Source organism: Lissotriton vulgaris, chromosome 5 (genome assembly GCF_964263255.1).
Source record: "Lissotriton vulgaris chromosome 5, aLisVul1.2, whole genome shotgun sequence".
Lineage (NCBI taxonomy): Eukaryota > Metazoa > Chordata > Amphibia > Caudata > Salamandridae > Lissotriton > Lissotriton vulgaris.
This window is the reverse complement of record NC_141693.1, coordinates 1,720,189,344-1,720,212,508: the sequence shown is the minus strand read 5'-3', so window position 1 is coordinate 1,720,212,508 and position 23,165 is coordinate 1,720,189,344. Positions and strand designations below refer to the sequence as shown.

Here is a 23,165-nt window from a genome sequence, read left to right as displayed (position 1 = left end):
AGTGGAGTTACAGTTGTCTAAACAGGCAAATGCATGAAGAACCTACCTTATGACGGAAAGAAAAAGGATCAGACTCCATTTTAAAGAATGAAATTGAAATAAGCTGGACTTTCAAATGAGATATGGTCAGTGATGGTCAAAGAGGAATCTGTTATCAAATGTTTTTAATGAATGTAGGCATAGGTATGTGCACAGTGCTGCCGCATGGGGGCGATTGGTCCGGTCTGGCGGAGTGGGAGGAGCTGGGCCTGCAGATGGTGGGCGACCTGTATGCAGACGGCGCACTGTTACCATACAGCGCGTTGCAGGAAACTTTTGGCCTTCCGCGGGTCCACTTCCTGATGCACACGGCCTTGAGTGCTGCTCTGCAAAAACATTGGGGGGCTGGCCTTTCTGAACCCCCAATAAGCGGAGCATGTCAGTATGTGGTGATGACAGCAGGCACGTATTAGGCGATTACCTGTCTGTATAAACGAATGTTAGGGGATGGACTTACCCCACTACGAAGATTGTGGGAGCAATGGGCAGCGGACCTAGAGAAGGATATCCCGGAAGCGGCCTGGTCACAGATACTTCGAAGGATGTGGAAGGGTACTAGGAATGCTAGGTTCGATTCAATTCTTTGTGTTACATAGGAATACCTCACACCAGCTAAAATTAATCTATATTTCCGAATTGATACAGCAATATGCCCCCGATGTCGGACTGAGGGAGCAGATCTAAACCACATGTTATGGGATTGTCCTTGGCTAGGCACATACTGGGAGGGGGTGATCGGGGCGCTCTGTAGGGTGACTGAGCGGCAGATTGATCTGGACAAGGGGGCGTGCTTGTTACACTGGTTCCCACATACTAGTAAAAATAAGATAACTAGTAGGTTTATGGATTTAGGCCTTATCTTAGCCAAGAGGGAAATAACGTTGCATTGGAAGGCAGCGGTTGGCCCTAGCTATGTTAGTTGGAAGGCAGCGTTACTTCAGTGGGCGAGAAGTGAGAGTTCCATCAGAATGCAGCAGGCGCATAGGTCCCATAGGGATAAAGCGCTAGAAGCGGCCCTGGTGGTAGAACTCCGGATGCTGGACATGGAGGTTAATTCGAATTCAGTGTCCTCGGCGGGGGAGGAACAAGCACGAGTGGCTCCATCCGGACTGGGAGGAATTAGCGCAGTGGGGGGTCCCCGAAGCATAGGAGGTTATGAGGAGTCTTAGTATAGAGCATACGATGACCCATTAATACATTACACACGAAGGTAGTATCTTTGCAACACTTGTTATCTACACACAACGCCAGCGGCAGGGGTGGGGGGATGGGAGTTGATAATTACTGTGAGGGACCATGAAGGGGGCATTACCTAGGAATTAAGAGCCTGAACCCAGGAGCGACCATGGGTTGATTGAAAGGCTTAGCATTACAGCATCAAATTTGAATGGGGATATATGCTCAGTTAATTGCTGCAGAATTGTCGAGTCTTATTTTAACTCGGAATGTGGAATGCTTAATATATGCATTGGCCCCTTTTTATGTCTTTTTTGTGTTTCAAAATAATAAAAAGATTTATAAAAATAAAAAAAAAATGAATGTAGGCATAGGTGATGGCCCACGTCCTGTGGTCAAAAAGGAAGCTCCCACAGTAATTATGGTTTTAAAGGACAGAGGAATTCTGATTTGTCACCATTACGTTTTAGATGGTTTAAACTCATCCATTGTTGCAAATTTAAAAGAAAACCTTGTCATTTTTTTCTGCCAGATTGCAAGGGTCACCCCTTATTTTAACAATGATCTGGGTCTGCATAAAGGAATAATTCAAACCCAAAAGGTTTAATCAATCAAGCTTGTGGCACCATTTATAGCTTAAACAGTAGTGACAAACGAATGGAGCCTTGTGAGACGTCAAACAGGCAAGATCTGACAGATAGAATATAAGAGGGTGGAGATCTGAAATCCTTGATGGAAAGTGAGCAACCCATGACAAAGCTACCTTTCAAGTCCAGTTTCGACAGTCTGTCTAAGAGGGTTTGGTGACAGATGGTATCAAAAGCTGCTGAAACATCTAATAAAATCATAGCCACAGAGCGGTTAGAGACGGCACAGCAGTGACAGTTAATTCAGCACTGTGCCCAAGGCAAAACCCATTTGGGCAGAATGTCAAAAAGATAATCAATGACAGAGGACATTTTAAGACCCACAGGGGTTGACTTCCCTAATAAGACTATATTCACCACAAAAAGAAACACCTGGGTCTACAACGACATGCTTCATCATAGGGTAACGTCCTTGCTCCATCATAGGGTAACCTCCTTGCTCCGTGAAGCCTAGTCATGGTGCAGGCTACACCCCCTCTCTGATAGGGAGGAGCTCAGGGATGTTTCTGAAAGAGGTATAATACATATTTTTTGACGAGCTAGGTGTGATGAAGGGAGCAGAGCAAATCAAAATAGAGTGTGATTATTATTGATCATTCAGTGACAGTATGACCGGCTGAAATGAAGAGGAAATCCAAGTAAATTATAATAGATGCTTTAATCAAACGAAGAGCATATCAGAAGTAATCCAGCAAGTTCAGTATCCAAGAATAACTGACACTTACACAGCAATGCAAGTACATGACATATGTAACATTCCACATTCAGAAGTGACATGAGTAGAATGTGAAGGATTAAAGGAACAGTAATAATAAATAAGCAACACAACACATCCCCCTATCTAATAATAAAAAAGAAAGAAAAAAGAAAGAAAAACTAAAAAAAGGAATTAGGAGGAACTACTGCTAATGGTTGTGAAATACTAACTATTGTTAACTATTATTAGTGATATAATCTTTAAGCCACAAAGGCACCACCTTCTTCCTTGAGGAATGGCGGAGGGAAGAATCTCCACTAGTAGGTTGAACCTTGTCCTCAGGAGTGAAAACAGAAACTTCAGAGATGTTGTTAGAAGACCCTAGATCACTATTTTCAGAAATATTTACATTTGAATTAACATTTGAATCAGGCATACAACTCGTACCAGGATTCGCACAAGAATTGTCAAATGAATTATCATTGACATCAGAACTTTCAACATCTAAATCTTCTGGTTTCCAAGAAGTGTTAGGACTAGAAGAACTACAAGGATTACATCTGGCAACTCTACCTAAGTTCCAAACTTTTCCATTGCTAAGTTTAACAGAATTCTTTAAAATTTCCATTACTTGAAAAGGTTCAGAAAAGGTAGATTCACCTTTCTGTACCTTATAAGGTTTTTTTATTCTAATCCAATCACCAACATTTATCCTAACTTCTTTAGATCCATGCTTCCAATCATGATATTTTTTACTTTTGTCGTGTACCTGTACCAATCGTGCCTTAACAAGATCCTTAGAGTAGGGTTCAATTTCTCCAGAGAATAGCCAAGTAGGAATACTTTTAGAACGTGGGTTCCTACCTTTCATTAAGACAAATGGAGAAATACCAGTAGAATCATTTACAGTAATACGATAATTCCAAACAACTTTCCCAACCTGAGTTGGCCAATCCAAATTATTGCTACTAGAAAGTTGAATAGTATTTTTCAAAACCCTGTTAAAGCGTTCTACAACTCCATTTCCACCTGGATTATAGAGAGATGTAGTTCTATGCCTAATACCAAGTTTACTAAAATATCTTTTCGCTTTAACAGACAAGAACTGAACACCATTATCAGTGAGAATGCAAGAAGGAATGCCTTCAGTAACAAAAGTTTCATCCAAGAAACTCAAAACGGAATCAGTATCTGCTCTCTCTACTATCTTAACAACCGGCCATTTTGAAAACAGATCAATGATGACTATTAGGTAACGATGAGAACCATCTTGATCTTGAATGGGACCCATAATATCCACAGCAACAGATTCCCAAGATGAATCAGGGGGGGAACACTCCAACATAGGAGGACGAAAAGTACGTAAGGTTTTATCTGCAGAGGCACAAATGACGCAATCCCTAACAATCTTTTCTATCTGAGAATCACAACCAGGCCACCAGAATAAGTTTTTTACTAAAGATTTGGATCTCACAATACCAGGATGACCTTCATGGCAAAGTTCAATAATGCCCTCACGTAAACCACTAGGGGGAACGATTTTTTCACCCCTCAATAAAGTCTCCTGGGAAACAGAAAGTTCAGACCTGACGTCCCAAAAAGGTCTGAAAATATCATCCAAAAGATCTTTCTTATCTGGCCAACCCTCAATTGTGTAGGAAATCACCCTTTGTAAACATTCATCAGATAAATACTCATTATTCCACTCTTCTCTGCTGAATGCTGAAAGACCTTCATCATGAACATATGCTATTTGTAATTCATTCCAATCATTATTGTCTACCTCTTCCAACATCACGGGCATCCTTGACAGAAAATCCGCAAGAACATTGCTTTTGCCAGGAACGTAAACAATCTTGTAAATGAAATTCTGTAATCTCATGGAAATCCTAGCTAAACGAGCAGAAGCATTAATAACCCCTTCAGTAGTCAAAATCTTTACTAATGGTTTATGGTCACTACGTAACAAACACATTTTACCCCACACAAAAGACTTAAAATGATCAAGAGCCCAGGCACAAGCCAAAGCGTCCCTTTCTATAATAGGGTACTTTTCTTCACAAGGAGAAAGAGATCTTGATGCATAGGCTATAACATTTTCCTTCCCCTTCTCATCAATCTGCACCAACACAGCTCCCAAACCTTTGTTACTTGCATCTGTAGTAATTACATTTTCTAAAGAAGGATCAAAACTGTGCAAGGCAGTGGTCTGGGCAATAGCGTTCTTAATATTCATGAAATCTTCATCACAAGACTTTGACCATTCAAACTTCACACCCTTTTTTAAAAGTTGCCGAATATTGTAAGAAACACTTGCAAAATTAGGAACATACTTAGAGCAAAACTCAGCCATTCCTAAGAATGACTTGATGTCATCTTTACTTGTAGGAACAGGAGCCTCGGAGATTGCTGAAACCAAAGAGGGTTTGGGTTTAACTCCCTCAGCGTCAATGATATGGCCTAGATAAGTTACACTTTTCTGAGCAAATTTACATTTGGAATGTTCAACAGTGAGGCCTTTACTTTCAAGGATATTCAAAACTTTATGTAACCTTGATAAATGCTCATTTTCATCATCTCCGAAAACTAGAATATCGTCCTGAAAAAATCTGACACCCTTTTCTCCCTTGAATAATTGGTACATAAGCCGTTGAAAAACAGCAGCCGCTGAGGCTAAGCCAAACGGCATGCGTTTATAACGGAAGCAACCAAAAGGTGTCACAAAAGACGTGAACTTCATTGAATCAGGGCAAAGGGAAATCTGGTGGTATGCAGATGACAGATCTATGGTAGAGAACCATTGAGCATTTCCAATACTAGAGACCATCTCATTGATCTTGGGAAGTGGGAATTTGTCAACCACAATGTTGTTGTTTAAATATCTTAGGTCTACACACAACCTGATTTTGCCATTGCTACGTCTTGCGACGACAATTGGCGAAACCCATTCACTCGCTTCAATAGGTTCTATGATGTCAGTAGAGACAAGTTTGTCCAATTCTTTACTGACCTCATCTCTCACTAAAATAGGCACATTTCTACACCTGTGCACCTTAGGACAAGCATCATCCTTTATTATGATTTTATGTTCAAAACCAATTAAATTCCCCAAAGTTTTACTAAAAACTGTTGGAAATTCCTTCAAAATGCTATTCGTTACAATAGAACAATCGTCAACTACTAGGACTTGTTCTTTACTATTAGGATCCAAGATAATGTGGAGTTGTTTTTGGTCGAACCACCCTAAAACAGGTGGTCCTTTCTTCGAGATGTATAGTTTCCCTCTACACTCCCTGTCCTTGAACCTGAAAACAAACCAACGAAAACCCAAGATGGAGATAGGGTCTCCCAAATAACCTTCAGGGTGGATATCTGATGGTAATAATCTCTCTCCAACATGTTGGATAAATGAAGATTTCCACATTTCTTCATTAACAATGGTGTAAGGTGAGCCCGAATCGGCATAAATTTTTACAACTACACCACCAATACTCATTGTGCAAATAGGTTTGTTAACCATATCTTCATCTCTTATTCTTAAAACTAACTTATCGTGAACATTCATCACTAGATTATCCTCAACATCATTTTCAAAATTCTCTTCCTCATCAATGTCATTCACGAAATTTACTTTACTTCTCTTTTTCCTATTGCATGCTTTCGTTAAATGACCTTTCAAACCACAACTAGAACACTTGGCTTTCAACCCAGGACATCCTTTGAAGTCAGCCAAATGGTCTAAACTGTTACATCTGTAACATTTAAGTTTAAAATTTGAGGAGGACTGAGGATGTTTAGTTGAGGAAGTCTTGTTGTTAGAATTAAAAGACTGCCTAGAACTATAGTTAAACCTTTTTTTATCAGTAGCATTAATTTTGCAAACTACCTCGTTAGTCATTGCACTATTATCATTTTTTATCACATTGGCGCATCTGCCAGACATTTCTGCCTTGCGTGCAATGGCAAGAATATCATCAAGAGGAGAGTCCCCATTTATCCATAACCTATCCTGTATGGAGGTATTGTATGAATGCATAACGATTTGGTCTCTAATTAACTCTTCTTGTAGAACACCAAATTTGCAATCCAAAGACAATTTCTTCAGATCAGCTAAAAAATGATCAATATTTTCTTCTTTAGTCTGTTTTCTAGAGAAAAATGTGTACCTCGTTACGCCAATACACACCTTAGGAGCAAAATAAGTGTCTAAATGTAAAAGTGCTAACATATAAACATTTAAATCACCAGGAAAGGATGGTTTAGTCATAGTTTCATAAACTTTTAGTCCAACAGGACCTAAAGAATGAAGAAGAAGTCTCTTTTTCTGAGCATGAGACATTTTTCCATCCTCATCTAATGCATCAATGTAATTACAAAAATAGGGTTTCCATTCCAACCACTTAAGTGGTGGTTCATTACCAGAAACCCAAAATGCTTGAGGAGGACTAATATTGTAGTTGGGTTGAGTCATTCTGGATTAAAACCTAAAGCTACAATAATTTAAAAAAATTAAGTAAGAAAATGCTGGATTAATACTTCTATTAATATCACAAATATCACAATTAATATCACAACAGTGTTATTAAACTCGCTAAAAATTCATACACCTATAATGTAATAAATATATCAGGAATAATAAAGGTGTGCGAGTCACCGTTGTTGATTTCTGATAAGGTCATTAGAAGGTGTGCGAATCACCGTTAATGGTAACTCGCCGTTGCAATCTTCTTACGATGTGTCAAGGAAGGTGTGCGAATCACCGTTAATGGTAATCCGCCGTGAAGTAATCCGTCGTGAAAGTAATCTTCTTTGCGATGTATCAAGGAAAGTGTGCGAATCACCGTTAAGGTAATCCGCCGTGACAACAAAAGACGCTTGTTCCCTTCGTGAGAAGTCTGCAAGGTGAAACGGAGAAGTCCGCGATCTGACTTCAAGTTTTATCAAAATGGCCGCTGCAACGTGTGACGTCAGACGTGATTACCCAGAATCCAAGGCGGAACGACGTAGTTGTCACGCAACGTAGGGTAAACGTCACTGAGGAAGAAGGAATGGAACGAAGAGGAGTTGTTCACCTTTGGAAATGGTGCGAGCCTTCGAGCGAGCTGTGGTGCAAATTGTCACACGCGCTGAAGTAACGACAACGCTTCTTGAAAAACAACAGTTCTTTCAAACAACGCTATTTGGCAAAAATAAACGGTAAATCGCTTCTTTCTTCAATTCCCAATTAATAGTATATTGTCAAATTATGAAGGAAACGATGAAGTTAATGCCAATTAGTTGTTTAAAGCACCATTCACTTTTCGCCTCAAATTAATAAGAAATAATTATGCTCAACACGCAAGGATAATCCAAAAAAGATGATAATACTTATCAGGAATAATCTCCAATGTAGATACAAGTCCAAAGAGTTCCTTTAAGTCCTTCTTAAAGTCCTTCCAACAAAGATGAAGTAAATCAATAAAATTGATTTAAATGAGGTATTCCACGTAGGTTCTGCTCTTCGAATCCCGTCGCCAGTGAAATGAAGAGGAAATCCAAGTAAATTATAATAGATGCTTTAATCAAACGAAGAGCATATCAGAAGTAATCCAGCAAGTTCAGTATCCAAGAATAACTGACACTTACACAGCAATGCAAGTACATGACATATGTAACATTCCACATTCAGAAGTGACATGAGTAGAATGTGAAGGATTAAAGGAACAGTAATAATAAATAAGCAACACAACACCGGCATCCAAGGCAACCTGGGTGACGTTGGAGCCTATGGAGTCCTAAATAGATACTGTTGCTTCAGAGGTCCCCCTGCTCCAGGCTGATTTGAGAAAAGTCAATGAGCGGACCTCGTAGGGCAAAAACACTCTGGTCCAACTTACAGAGGAGTTGAAATCCTTTAAAGCCAAGGTGGACCAACTACAGAAGTAGAGCAGCGCAGCAGTTCAGGACAGATGCAAAAAACATCCACGTGGTGGGAGTCCCTAAGGGGGTGGAGGGGCCTAGCTTTGAGTTGTTCCTAGAGGACTTCATACACTCAAGCCCAAGTGGCTATTAAACTTCTTCTCAGTGGAACAGGCTCACAGGACGCCTGTCTTGCCGCCGAGGACAGGGATGTGATTTTTTTTTTAGGCCTCACGTACCGGGGAAACACTTTAGTTAGAATATGCAATGACACACCTTAACCCTTAAGGTCCAGCAACAGAGGCGGAATTTCTCGGAGTTATAGAGAAAATCGTGAGTGGGAAAAAGCTGTTCCCTGCGCTCCTCAGGGTGCTACATGAGGGCAAATCCTGTACTTTTCAAACCCCTCAGGAGGCGTGGGACTGCCTCGATGGCTGGTGATCGGTGGTGAGGTGACAAGCTGGGAATACCAGGAGGGAACGACACCCGACTGATCTGGGTCCAGAGGTACAAGGACGCACTGGAGGAGAGGGCTTGCCGATGGGTGCCCAGCCGGAGGGTGGTAGATTTGCAGTGAGAGACTCCCTGGCACAGGTGGAGAGGCAGCTGTGGACCAAAGGGAAGATGCTGATGTAATCGCGGAAGGGAACAGGACTGAGGAGGGCTCTTTTTCCCTCACACCCCTCCCTTCTTGGATAGGGGCACATGACATTTCTGGGTGTCCCTGACTGTGAACTTCGTGCTGTTTGATATGATGCCTGGCTAGGCCATAGTACAGACACATGCTGACCTCTGTAAGTACTAATTAGGTTTGATATTCACCAGGGTGGGGGGGACGGGTCCAGGCACTGCAGTTATCGCTGTCAAAGGGGATAATTGTTGTGGAGTTCCAACTGGCCTTGAGAAGGAACTCTTGTTAGCCTGAGGTGTACACTCTTGTTTGGGTAACAGGCACCCTGCGCATTGGGGCTGGCGGGCTGTTTGAAGTCTATCTTGGAGGGGGGTAGTTGGGTTGGGGGGGTTAGAGTTACCATGTCATTTTCACGTTTGTGTCTTACAACACTGAATTCGCTGCAGGACTATGTGGGGGTTGGATGGCTCGGGACTAAGCAGACTTTCTTTTCAGTGCTTCTTCGAGCGTGCCCCCCTAAATGTGCAGGTGACGCCCTACATTTCGTGTGTTGGAATGTCAGCTGCCTGCGGAGTAAGATTAAGAGAGGGATTGTTATGCAGAGCCTAGGCCATCATGACCCTGAGATTTTGATGTGGGGTCAGGGGCCCACTATGTGAGGTGTGTGAGGTTTTCTGAATGCCATGGGTCTGGGGTATGTCTGGCAGGGCTCTTAACCCTGTGAAGAATAACTTAACTTACCACTCTGTGTCACATCACACCTCTACAAGAAGAGATTACTTCCTCACCACATGTGCATCCCTGACTGGTTTCCGTGATGCCAGGATTATGACGTGCAGCATCACGGACCATGCGCCACTCTGGGTGGAATCATGGGGTCTGGCCTCGGGGACTAGTTGCGGATGGAAACTTTGGGGTCATTGATAGCAGGGGAAAAAGGGAGTGAGCTGACAGACTGGAGTAAGAAATACTGAACCTAGAGACTAATAGGGGGCTCCCCTTACGCTGGAGCATAGGCTTTGGCTTAAGCCCCAGGAATATAGAGACGGGGCAGAGAACTAAGCCTACAGCATTGTTTTGGCCACCCAGGGAAAGTATATGAAGTGGGCAATAAGGCGGGATGCCTACTAGCTTGGTTGGGTATGAGGGAGAGGAGCTGGGTCCATGAACTGCGGATGGTTACGGGAGAGGTACTCTGGGGTAATGGAAAGATTGCGGACAGATTTGCAGCCTATACTATTCCCTCTATAGTAAGTCCACCATGAGGTCTGTTATGGATATTGGGGAGGTTTTTTTGTGTTCTCAGGATAAAGGAGCTTACGGTGGTGGCGCAACGCGATATGGAGGTAGATATTTACAAGGTAGTGGTTGTACTAGCCACCAGAGAGATTCGGACCAGGAAAGCCTAAGGCCCAAACGGCGTACCAGCAGAGCTATTTAGGAAAATGGAGAGCGAACTGGGCGCATCTGTGCATCATGTTTTGGGCTGCTAAGCGGCAGGGTAACCTTCTCCGTGACTAACAACTGGCTTCTATCATACTGATCCACAAGGAAGGCTGGCCCCATAGAGATTGTGCCTTCTACAGGTCGATCTCACTCCTGAATATGGAGTGCAAAATCCTTGTAAAATTCATACAGATACTGGTGCATCCTGATCAATCAGGCTTTATGCCTAAGAGAGGGACGCAACTAAATCTGCGGCAACAAATGCTTGCATTGAGGGCACTAAGGCAAAGACTGAGCCGGAGGCAGTGCTGTCCCTAGATGCAGCCAAGGTGTTTCACACTTTAGAATGGCACTTTCTGTGGCACGTCCTGGAAAGAATGGGATTTGGCCCTAACTAGTTTGGATAGGTCAAGCTTGCTGTATAGTTAGCCGCTGGTGCATATTAGAGGTAATGGAGTGTGGCCCAGGCCATTCGTGCTCCACCCGAGCACCAGACAGGGGTGCCCACTGTTGCTGATGTTGTTCACCCTGGCGCTAGAGGCCATGGCGTGCTGGGTGTTGGCTGACAAACTTGTAATTGGGCTAACTGGGGAGGGAGATGGGAGGATAGAATTTTCATCTATGCCGATGTTCTCCTGTACGTGATTAGTCCTGAATATACCCTCCCCCGGCTCCTCCATATCTTTCATCTTTATGGCACTTACTCTGGCTTCCGGATCAACTGGAGGAAATCGCTCCTCTACCCCTTATGTGTGTGGGCTGTGAGCTGGCACCTCCCAAAGGGACTGGTAGTGGAAGATGTGGGCTTTAAATATCTCAGCCTTAATGTTGCCAGGCGGCCTGATCTTTTAATCTCGGCCTATCTACACTCTGTGCTAGACTGATTTTGAGCCAATGTGCAGCATTGGCAGAGGCTCCCACTGTCGCTCCTCGGTAGGACGTATATGTATAAAATTATGACCCTGATGAAACCTTTCTGCGCACTCCAAAATTTGCTGTATTGGGTTCCGCCCAAGCTCTTTGGAAAGGTTAACCAGACAGTTTGTCAGCTCTAATGGGATGGGGGTTGGCTAGGATAGCACTCCCTAAACTCGCGAGGGGGTGGTTTGATGGGGGCATGATGTGAAGAAATACTTCTGGGCTTCCCAATTGGTACTTATCAATTAGTGGCCTTTGCCCCTCAGGAGGAGTCCTCGATTAGGACAGATCGCAGAGCATTAGATTCCATGGACTATCGAAGAGCACTACAGGTCCTTTCCACCTCTAGCTAGGGTTGTGACATCGGTATGGTGGGCGGCTACTAGATCCTAACCAACAAAAATAATACAGAGTTCCCCGGGCAAAGTCAGCCAAATGACTGGCATTAGCCTCTCTCATCGAATCAGGCAGAAAGGGTGAATGTTGTGAACCCTTTTCGGAGTTCTAAAGAACCAGATGACACTATCACCTGTGTCACCTCCTATACCAGGCATTCGTCATTCATCAAAAAAGCTGTGACCACACATTGGGGTATCTTGAACTCTGCAGGGATGGAACTGGCACGACCACGGTTTGCTTTCAAGAGGACCGCCAACCTAAAGGATACACTGATCCATACCCGCCCAAAGAAATCACAAACCCGACCAGTCAGGACTTTATGGGATCTTCCCCCTGTCACTGGACACTACAGATGTGGTTCCTGTGTAGTATGCCCCCAAACTATCCAAGGTAAAACGATTGAACTCCCAGGGGATTTTATTTGGACTATAAACAAACACACCAACTGTAACAGCTCGAGATGTATATATATCTTGGTGTGCCCTTGCAAAATGCTGTACATCGGGATGACGATGCGTCCTGTCAAACAACGCATAATGGAACACAATAGCAATATCCGATGTACCAAAACACACACCAGGCTCTACGACCACTGTAAAGAATACAAACACACCACTGAAGACATACAGTGGACTGTCTTAGAATGCCAGCCGGGAATGAACCAACAAGCCCTTTTTAGACTGGAGCAGAGATGGGTGCACCGTCTACACACCGACGAAAATGGTCTGAATGATGCGGTGCCCTGGACAATGCTCACCAGATAGCTGAAATGCTGGGACCACTTTGTCCTGTATATGCCATAACTTTTCGAACCAGGAACTTGAATTACCCCTGTCTCTGTCATCAACTCAGAGGGATCTGTAAATGCACACCCTACGATCTCCCCAGTAATATCGACAGCATGTCTACATCACTACCCCCTTCCAAGATGGCACTCAGCATTCCGTCCCTCCTCGCCATACAGCGAGGGAATCTTCGATGTTCACCCACGGCGTTCCGTTGCCTAGCAACACGCCCTGAACACGCCCACTGTAATGGCCGCACTCCTCGGTCTTAAACAGAGTCTTCGGACGTTGCAGCTCCACCGGCTGTCCTGCGGTATCGTCCGTAGTGGGAGGGGTAGGTGCCTAGACGCCCTCTGCCAAGAACTACCAGGTAAGGCGAAATGCTCCGTGTTACTCCCTCCGCGTGCGTTCCTTTCTGATCGCCGCGGCAGGGACCGAGCTCTAAGCGAGAAATCGGCAAGACGCGCTGACCGCCCAGCCCCTAACCCGGCGGCAATACTTGCTCCTTTTAGGTGTTTTACACCAAGTTCTGGCCCCACCAGGTCAGCGCGAGGGAGCTTCCCGAGTAAAGAATACGGGTAAGGTCATAACTGGGTTCATTAACACCATAATATCCTGGCATGTTTTATGGTTCACGTTAAGGTTAGTCTCCTGCAACACACTGACGCCATCTAGTGTTTATCTTTGAATTGTTCAAGGATGTGTCTATATATTGTTTTTCTCCCCACGAATGTTGTCTTAAATACTGCTTGCAACCATACAGGCTATTGGCTTAGTGACAGCCTTTGATATCACAAGATTTTTATCGCATGAAAAGTGCCAGCTAAATGTGTCTGATACTATTGTGCATGCTATTTTCTAGGGTAGACCACAGGCATGCCCACCCACTGTATACTTGTAACAATCACAGAACGCGAGTTTTCCACGTTCTTCACAATGGCTTTCTGCCTCTCTCTCACTCTCATATCTCTTCACGATGGGGCCTCTAGAGACCCATCGACACCTCGCTACACCACACTAGCATGCTAAAGGTGCATGTAAGTTCCACCGAGGGATACACAAAGAATCTTCTGATGACACCCTTCTCTTCCTCTCTCCCATTCAGTTCTGGGAAGGGCCCTGACGAAGGATTGCCATACGACACACACCAGGTCGTATACCGGATCCCCCTGATCACTGAGGGATCCCCTGCAATTATATGAGCACTATTCACATTTTTTGGTCCTGACGAATTGCCTTCTTGGCGAGAAACATGTTGACCATTGACTCACTAAGGGTTGAATGAGGCTCGACTACCTTGCTTGTTCCGCCTCTATACCCCTTATTATTTTAATAAAGCAGTGAGCCATACCATTAAAAGTCTATCTTTTTGGACTCTACTGACTTTTTTTAATCTCACCCACGCTCACTTTTGCACAACCACAAACCCCTTCTTTTTTAGGCCCCTTACACCCACACACCCTTTGGCGAAGGAATAGAAGATCCCCGCCAAAGTGCAACATCTTTTGTTGCCCGACAGGCATTGCACCGCCAGTCTGTCGCAGGGGCAGGATACCGATGATGACGCTGGACGATCACCGGGTGGGATTACAAATGTAGTCCAACCGGTGAGCTGTGTGAGGTATCCCTACAAATTCCGAAAAGGGTTCACAACATTCACCCTTTCTGCCTGATTCGATGAGAGAGGCTAATGCCAGTCATTTGGCTGACTTTGCCCGGGGAACTCTGTATTAATTTTTGTTGGTTAGTCTGTCTAGGACATATACATTGGACCCCGTTAACAACTGTCCTAACCCCGTGCTTTCCCCCTTTTTGATACAACGGCTACTAGATCCCTCAGCTAGCAAGCGAGACCCATGTCGATGACACTGCTCAGGGACTGTTATATTGTGGGTAGGTAAGGTGGCTTAAGAGGTTTTCTAGGTGGGAATTAATTTGTATCTCTGATCTAGGAGATGTATGGAAGGGGAGAAGTTAGTCTCCTGCGAGACACAGTGAGAAGAGTATGGCATGGCACTTGGTGACTTCCTCCACTATCATCAGCTGAGACATGCCCTGATGGCTCAAATGGAACAGAACATGCCACTGGAGGATGCCTCATCTCTGGAGGATAGGTTGTTGACAGAACTGCTGCGCTAGAGTGCGATCTCCATTACTTATAGTAAACTGATCATCAACGCCCCTGATCCCTTGTGAAGCCATGTGAGGCCTGGGAGGTAGATGTTGGATGAGGAATGGGGGAAGCAAATCGATCGCCCAGGAAGGTGGCCACCAGAGCGCACGTTCAACTAGTGCAGTTGCGCTTATTGCACAGATCCTACTACATGAGGGAGCTCATGCATTGGATGGGTCTGGCTTCCTCCGATAGGTGTAAACGGGGGATGTGGGCTAACAGGGGGTTTCTTGCATATTCTTTGTGACTGTTCATGGCGGAGGGGCTTCTGGGCAAGGCTTCGAGGAGGGTCGGTGGGGGGCAGATGGATGGGGGTACTCCAGACGCTGGTAGGTCTCTGTATCTAGATCCCAGTCAAAACGGTCCGTTTGAACGGGTGTGGGGGGAAGGGAATCCAGGCTGATGGTAGAGCATTAATGCGTCCTTTGTTGCAGACTTATCATGGTCGAAAAATGGTAGCCTTCTTCCAGGTATGTCTCCAAATTTTAAATGTCATCCATTATTTTTGTCACTATTCCCTTTAGCCCTGTACTGGTCACACTGCCTCCATCTATCACTCTGCAGTGTTCTTCTGTTCAAGTGAAAAACAATCATTTCCTATATTTGAATTGTAGTCCTTCTCCTGCCATTCATGATACTATTTGAACCCTACTCTTTAAGCTTGCACAGAATTCGCCTTGTACCAGAGTACGATACCAAGTCCATCGTAGTTGAAAGTGATCACTACCATGGAAAACCATACTCTTTCATATTTATACCCATAATCAATTGTGAATATTTCTAGGGTTTTCTTTATAAATTACTAGTTTTTAAGTTAAGATTAAAACTAATTTCAGCACATATGAAGGAAGCTGCATGAATACTCAGTCCGCATACACTGCATCTTGTCTTGGTCCGCATTCTGACAGCACTTTATGGCACTAATTTTCACGTGTTTTATAGTATATTAAATATTGGCATGATGCAGTTTCTTTTGGTTGCTGTTTTTCAGTTTAACGTCCATACTGAGAGGAGACATGGAAGCCACCGATACCACCTTCATTGAGGGCTTGGGAGACGAGGTGACGGTGGTTGCTGGCCTGCTGGTAATCCTTCTGGCTATAATCCTGGCATGGCTTTCCACCTATGTTGCAGATGGAAGCGACCAGTTTCTGGGAACTATCATTGCTGTTGGACGTGGAGACTCCATGATGGGCCTGAGCCACGTGGGAAATGCTGTTGTTCAGGAACCCACAGAACCCCCACGAGCAGTGGACTTGCCTGAAGAGAAAGCTGAGGACGAAGGGGATGGTGACTCAGCCGTGGACCCTTTGAGCAGGGGACACCCTGAGGAGCACAGAGACACTGACGGTGGCTCAGATTCCTGTCTTGACAGCTTTCTAAATATCCAAGCAGTGCCCAAAAGACCCTCCTCTGAGCCTGTAGCGGAAAACCGAATTCATCAAGAACTCCAGGAAAATACTGATGTTCCTCTAGAAACAAATTCTGTAGCCTTGGAATCTGGTCTTATTAAAGTACGCCTCAAATTCTTGAATGACACAGAAGAGATTGCTTTGGTGAGGCCTGACGACACTGTAGCTTCTCTCAAAAGGTAAGACGACATTCTTGACTGTGTGTTCTGATTTGTTTTAGCCACTACAGATTGTTTTCTTGCGCTTAGCTCAGGAACCTCGAATGTTTATTTAACTTAAGCACCACGTCTATAGGCGAAGTATTCCATTGGCATTGCAAGTAAAGTGGTCATTAAAGAAGGAAGTAACAAATTGCATCACATTGTCTTGCCTTTCCTCCTTCCTGCTCCGAAAACACTTCTCGTACTGTTGTGTAGTGCAAATTGAGGGTATACATATCTCAAAAATATTGGTTCATCAGAACTAACTTCAGATTAACACAACATCCAGTATTGTATGCACAGAGGATTAAATCTGCGTAATTTGTTTTCTAACTAAATTCATTAGAGTAAAAAAATATGGACTGTTGTATGAGACAAATCTATATTCTAATTTTCTCATAAAGATAAATACTCTTATATAATGGAATGCTCAGGTGTTCACGATTGTACTGTGACCAACAAAACATGACAAAATGGTGTAAAAACTGTTAAAAGAAGACCGTTTCTTCTTACTGTCTCTTAATTAGAACCCTTTAATGGTGTCCACTGCTCATTGGTCCACTCCTAATTCGACGGGTTTACCCCCTAATGGCTTAGCAGTGTGAGGGTGTTATGCCGCACAACCAATGTAGATTGCATTCTGGACATGGGCTTGGGATTGCAGCAGTCTCCCTGTTCTTGCCACATTTCAGGAGGCAGACTCCTATGTTTATACAAGCATGCACAATGTACTCTATCTGGAAACCATTATTGACACAGTACATTTTTCCACCTCTAATGTGATAAACACCACATTAGCTGTTCTCGTCCCTCTAGACCAATTTCTCTGACGTTCCTTTTCAACCCATGTCTGGTTAAAATCCTTCTTTCACAAGATGGCCCCTATTAAAACTTTCTAGGAAGAAACAAGTGCAACATGTGGTTCTTCCCCATCATGGTCACTTCCGCAGTCTGTAATATTGTAACATCCTAATCGATCATGGCAGCACTGCTTCCTGACTGTCATTTCCTGCTTCCTCATTCACTTGCTTCCTGTTTCGTGCTATATAATTAAGGCTCCTTATTTTCCGTTTTTACTGATTTTCACATATAAATATAGACAGAAAGCATTCCATTTTTGCCTGTATTTATTTCTAAATGTGGATAAAAACTGAAATTGAGTTGCTTTTTGAGTAATTTTGAATACCGTCTGCCATGACTGCCAGGCCAAAAGATGTGTGGATTGATAGATAAGGGGGTTAAAACAGAAAGGAATTTTAGTAAAGAGGCTTTAACAGCGGTAGATATGCACAAGATTGATAGTGAAATTTGCATATTTTCATATAAGTGCACTGATTTATCTTCTGCGGGTGTTCACAGCACTGAAACCTGACAGGCATTCAAGCATGAGTGAATATTTCTCTGTCAAATAAATGTGCAAATATACCAATTTCAACTGGATTTTTCCACAAAACCCAAACTAAATATGGATAAATACAGAAAAAATTAGCAAAAAATAAATATGGATAAATACAGACAGAAATGGCAAAAAAAAAAAATACCATAAAACCAGGAGCCCTATATATAATTAGGTGGAACTCAGTACTATGTGTTGCAAACAGCCTACTTACTGTGGTGGTGGGTTTCGTCTTGTGGATCTTTGCTCTTTGTTTCCCGGGTTTTCCTGTTTCATCCCCTGGAATACAGCTTCATTTCTTTTAATCTAGCTCCATCTCCTGAAATCCTTTCTTCAGTCCCTTCTCCTAGAATTCTTCTACTGCTTGATCTGATCCTCTACTTTGAATATTCTGTCTACCTGTAGGTTTTTTTTTGTGTGTAACATGGCTTTTTCCTGTAATTGGTGACTGTTCAATTACATACCATTTGTTTGTATGTGATATTCTTAACCCCTTCAGTGCTGGTGACGAGCCCAGGCTCGTCATGCAGCACGGTGCTCGTGTGCTCATGACGAGCCTGGGCTCGTCATGAGCCGTGGAACGCTCACACGCGGGGCTAATTCCCCCGCTGTGCTGAGCGTTCCATTGCGCGGGCGGGAACATGACGAGCCCAGGCTCGTCATGAGCACACGAGCACCGTGCTGCATGACGAGCCTGGGCTTGTCATCAGCACAGCGGCGCCGTGCGCGGCCCCCCTCCCCCCGCACCACGGGGGAATTAGCCCCGCGGCGAAGGGGTTAAATATTAACCAACACAGTGGCTACAGTAAGAAGTTGCTCTTACTTCTGGCAAGGTCAATGAGAGAAGAACGTGCAACTATTGCATCCAGCTATTGACACCGGAATATTATAAGGACTGCAGGGTCAAAATGATTTATGATTAGATCAGTTACAGATGATAGACATGAGGCTGAATTAACGGACACTCTCCAAATAAGACCAGCGTACTCAGAATGTCAGTATTTCATTCTGGGGTTCTAATGCTGACATCTCCACTCTCCAGCTAGTCGTGCCCATTCTGTCATCTGCTGCCAGGACTGTGCAAGATACGCTTTATGTCCATCTACTACCAGACCGCAGCTTGCAGGCCCCAGCCAGTCCGGATTAGCCACATCACTGCAATGCATGAGGTGTGCAACTTAATCCAGAAGGTCCACGCTGATGCTGATCACTGAAAGTTGCATGCGTACAAGAAATGAAGGAATGCTGCTGGTGCTGCATACCTGTATGTTTCAGGAACATCACGGTAAGTGGCTTGTGAGTGCTTTTGCTGCCCAGACCACTCTGGCGTCACTGCACTTGCGGTCACCTGGAAAAGTATTGCACGAGTCGCCGGAGCGCTAAGAATGAATGACGGCCATGTGGTCCTTGAATCCGACGTAGAATGGCAGATGTACAACTTGGGCTTATTCGATCACAGGAGCCACATGACATTTTGAAAAGGGTCCTGGACAAGACCTATAACCAGCCCTTCCCAAGATGGTAGATTTGATCATAGAACATTATACAAGATTTACATTCTAAGATAAAGGTCAGTCTTTCCTGTGATGTCAGTTCTTGGTTAGTCATAGTTGTTGGAGATGTCATGAGAGAAAGATGCATTAGTTCCCTTATTTTTCAACGTGGTTTTCACCCCTTACTACTATTTTTGTCTTAGTTTTTTGCATTCATCAATTTGATCTTCTTCTGTAATTCTTCGTCTGTATTTCTTGCTTGGCTCCTATTTTGTTCCTGATCGCCGGAGGAATTTGGTACCTTTCTTATTTCTTTAACCTGAATCGTCGTCGTCTGTCATGAGCTACAAGATTGTCAGAGAGTTGTTTTTCTTTTATGGGATTTTCCTTCTAACTGGGGCCCTTCAAAAGTGACAAGTGGCACTTCCCATATACTATTCTGTGGAGGTAGGCACTGTGGCTACTAAGAAGAGTCACTTTTTTTTTCATCTTTTGGACAATCAAGAAGGGGGGCTGAACAGACCTTCTCAGGCTCCAGTCCTTGAGCTCTGCTTACCACTATCTAGCAGTGCTGACTCCTTTCCATTGCACACCGGATTCGTACAGTGACGATCTACTGCTGCTTCTCACTCTGTCCACCAGCGGTAGTGTATCACACTTCCACCCTCATCTAGCTTCCTACTTCGCCACCCAGAATGAATTCTTGATCCTTTCACCCGCAGTACTTCTTCTATACAGCCCTGTAGTGCTAATATCGCCCACCGTCTCGTCTACTGACTGCTGCTCTTCACTCCGCTCCTCCCACTGCCAGTTACTCATGTTGCCCACCAATGGGAGATGCTCCCATTACCTGAAAGTGCCATATTATCACATTGCTCACTAATTCTCCATTTGTCTTTTGAGAACCAGTAACTGCCAGTTATCTACCCCACCTGCACACTACCCCCACCCCAATTGGCAGATCCTGGTGCTGCTGGCAGTGCTGGCTCAATACACTATTTAGGTGTGCACATCTTCTGTGGCTGCCCCTCTGAGCCAGCTTCTGTGACTGCCCCTCTGAGCCTGCTTCTGTGGCTGCCCCTCTGAGCCTGCTTCTGTGGCTGCCCCTCTGAGCCTGCTTCTGTGGCTGCCCCTCTGAGCCTGCTTCTGTGGCTGCCCCTCTGAGCCTGCTCCTGAGGCTGCCCCTCTGAGCCTGCTCCTGAGGCTGCCCCTCTGAGCCTGCTCCTGAGGCTGCCCCTCTGAGCCTGCTCCTGTGGCTGCCCCTCTGAGCCTGCTTCTGTGGCTGCCCCTCTGAGCCTGCTCCTGAGGCTGCCCCTCTGAGCCTGCTTCTGAGGCTGCCCCTCTGAGCCTGCTTCTGAGGCTGCCCCTCTGAGCCTGCTTCTGAGGCTGCCCCTCTGAGCCTGCTTCTGAGGCTGCCCCTCTGAGCCTGCTTCTGAGGCTGCCCCTCTGAGCCTGCTTCTGAGGCTGCCCCTCTGAGCCTGCTTCTGAGGCTGCCCCTCTGAGCCTGCTTCTGAGGCTGCCCCTCTGAGCCTGCTTCTGAGGCTGCCCCTCTGAGCCTGCTTCTGAGGCTGCCCCTCTGAGCCTGCTTCTGAGGCTGCCCCTCTGAGCCTGCTTCTGAGGCTGCCCCTCTGAGCCTGCTTCTGAGGCTGCCCCTCTGAGCCTGCTTCTGAGGCTGCCCCTCTGAGCCTGCTTCTGAGGCTGCCCCTCTGAGCCTGCTTCTGAGGCTGCCCCTCCGAGCCTGCTTCTGAGGCTGCCCCTCTGAGCCTTGTTCTGAGGCTGCCCCTCTGAGCCTTGTTCTGAGGCTGCCCCTCTGAGCCTTGTTCTGAGGCTGCCCCTCCGAGCCTGCTTCTGAGGCTGCCCCTCCGAGCCTGCTTCTGAGGCTGCCCCTCCGAGCCTGCTTCTGAGGCTGCCCCTCCGAGCCTGCTTCTGAGGCTTCCCCTCCGAGCCTGCTTCTGAGGCTTCCCCTCCGAGCCTGCTTCTGAGGCTTCCCCTCCGAGCCTGCTTCTGAGGCTGCCCCTCCGAGCCTGCTTCTGAGGCTGCCCCTCCGAGCCTGCTTCTGAGGCTGCCCCTCCGAGCCTGCTTCTGAGGCTGCCCCTCCGAGTTGGCTCCTGAGGCTGCCCCTCTAAGCCTGCTTATGTGACTTCCATTCTAATCCTGCTTCTGTTGCTGCCCCCCAAGCCTGCTTCTGGCACTGTCCTCTTTGTCTTCTTGTTACTTTGCCCTTCAGTATTTGCTCTGTTTCTTGAACTGCTCCTCAGTGTGTGCTTCTCACAGTGCCCTCTGTTTCATCGTCTTTGGCCTTGGCCTCTTTCATGTGCTCTTTCCTGTTCCTTGTGCTCGTCTTAATCGCACTAATTGCATCACCTCTTTTTTTTTTTTAGGTGCCCTGAGCCCCAGTTTGCCCCCCCCCCAATGCTTTCTTCTTGTGATGCTCCCTAGTTTTTGCTCCTTGCGCTGCTTCCTCATTGTTGCTCCTCGCATTGTACTCTTAGTACGGCTCATCACACTATTACCATCTCCTCGTTGCTTTGCCTCTAGTGCCCTCTTTTCAGGCTGACCAACATTATCAGCTTGTCCCCTTCTCTTAACTGCCAGGTGTTCATACTGCCAATCAGTATTCGCTCTTGCGCTGTAAACCAAAGCTAGTCTTTTGCTGTGTCCAACAGTCTTAGCTTCATACCCTGTGTATCAGTACTCTGACTACTACTAGTACCAACCTGTTGGAAGGCGGTGACCCCAGGGGTCGAGTAGACTCTCCTAACCCCCTGGAACCTCCTCTCCCACAATTACTGCCGAGTCTTATCGAAGGGGGAGTCCCCACCGGGGAGGACTGATCGTACACACTGTCGACACACCACACTTATGAGCGGACACCACACCGTGATTCTTTATCAAGAAAAGACTTTATCAAGGTCAAAAATAAAGAGCGATACACAGCGATCGAGGGATCGCGACAGTCTCGTAACAAAGGGGTCGGGGAAGCGGGACAGTCTCAGGAGGTCAGCTGGCACGCCACGTACCCGGCGCACAGTTCTCAATCCTCGAACCGGGGGGTACGGGGGCTGGCGATGGGACTTGCTGTCCTACTCACTTCTGGTTCAAGCTGTTCGTGAGGGTAGCATCGATGGTCCAGCCGGACCAGAGAGTTCGTCAAGCCGCGACGAGGTCAGCAGGGCTTGGATGGGAGTACACCGTCGTACTCGTAAGTAGAAGGGGCCGCGACAGCGTCAGCAGGGCTCCGATGTTCCAGTCATGTGCTTCAAGAGGGAGCCGCGACAGCGTCAGCAGGGCCCCGATGGTTCAGTTCCGTTGGTTCTAGGATGAGCCGCGACGGCGTCAGCAGGGCTCGGTGGGTCAGAGTCTGTTTCTCCTCGAAGTCAGCCGCGATCCGATCAGCAGGGCTTTCTTGTCCAAGATACAACTGCCGACTGGATGGAAGGCAGGCTGTCTTATAGTACTGGAGTTCTTTGATGTCCGGACCCTCAGAGGCAGGAGGCCGGAGGTCCGAGGGCCAGGCGCCTGATTGTCTGGGCGGTTGGTTCTTTGATGCTTTGGACCATGCGCCCATGGAATCCCAGACGCCCATCAGGGCCTGGAGCCAGCTCACTAGAAGGCCCAAGGTGCCATCGAAACCATCCCCCAGGGATAGTTCAGAGGTGTGAGGGAAACCAGTTCCTCGGAAGGGGGCCGGAGGTGTGATGGAAGTCTTGGTTTCGGGTACTTGGGGAGTCGTTCAGCCCCCGGGGGGAGCTGGGCGCGCCGGACGCGCAGGCTTAGCGGCAGTCAGGAGCGGCCCGGGCTGCCGAAAGGAAAGAAGGCGGCCGGCGGTGGTGGCCAAAACATGGAGTCGGATGG

At 45.9% G+C, this 23,165-nt stretch overlaps 1 protein-coding gene across 1 annotated transcript in view; it reads left to right on the top strand.

Annotated features, from left to right (window-relative positions):
• The window catches only part of TMUB2 (transmembrane and ubiquitin like domain containing 2), a 111,161-nt gene that overhangs the window by 57,667 nt on the left and 30,329 nt on the right, over positions 1 to 23,165 (top strand). The window contains exon 2 of the mRNA XM_086923923.1: positions 15,801 to 16,400. Coding sequence (XP_086780049.1) covers positions 15,826 to 16,400 — 575 coding nt within the window. The 5' untranslated portion in view covers positions 15,801 to 15,825. The remainder of the gene's footprint in view (positions 1 to 15,800; positions 16,401 to 23,165) is intronic.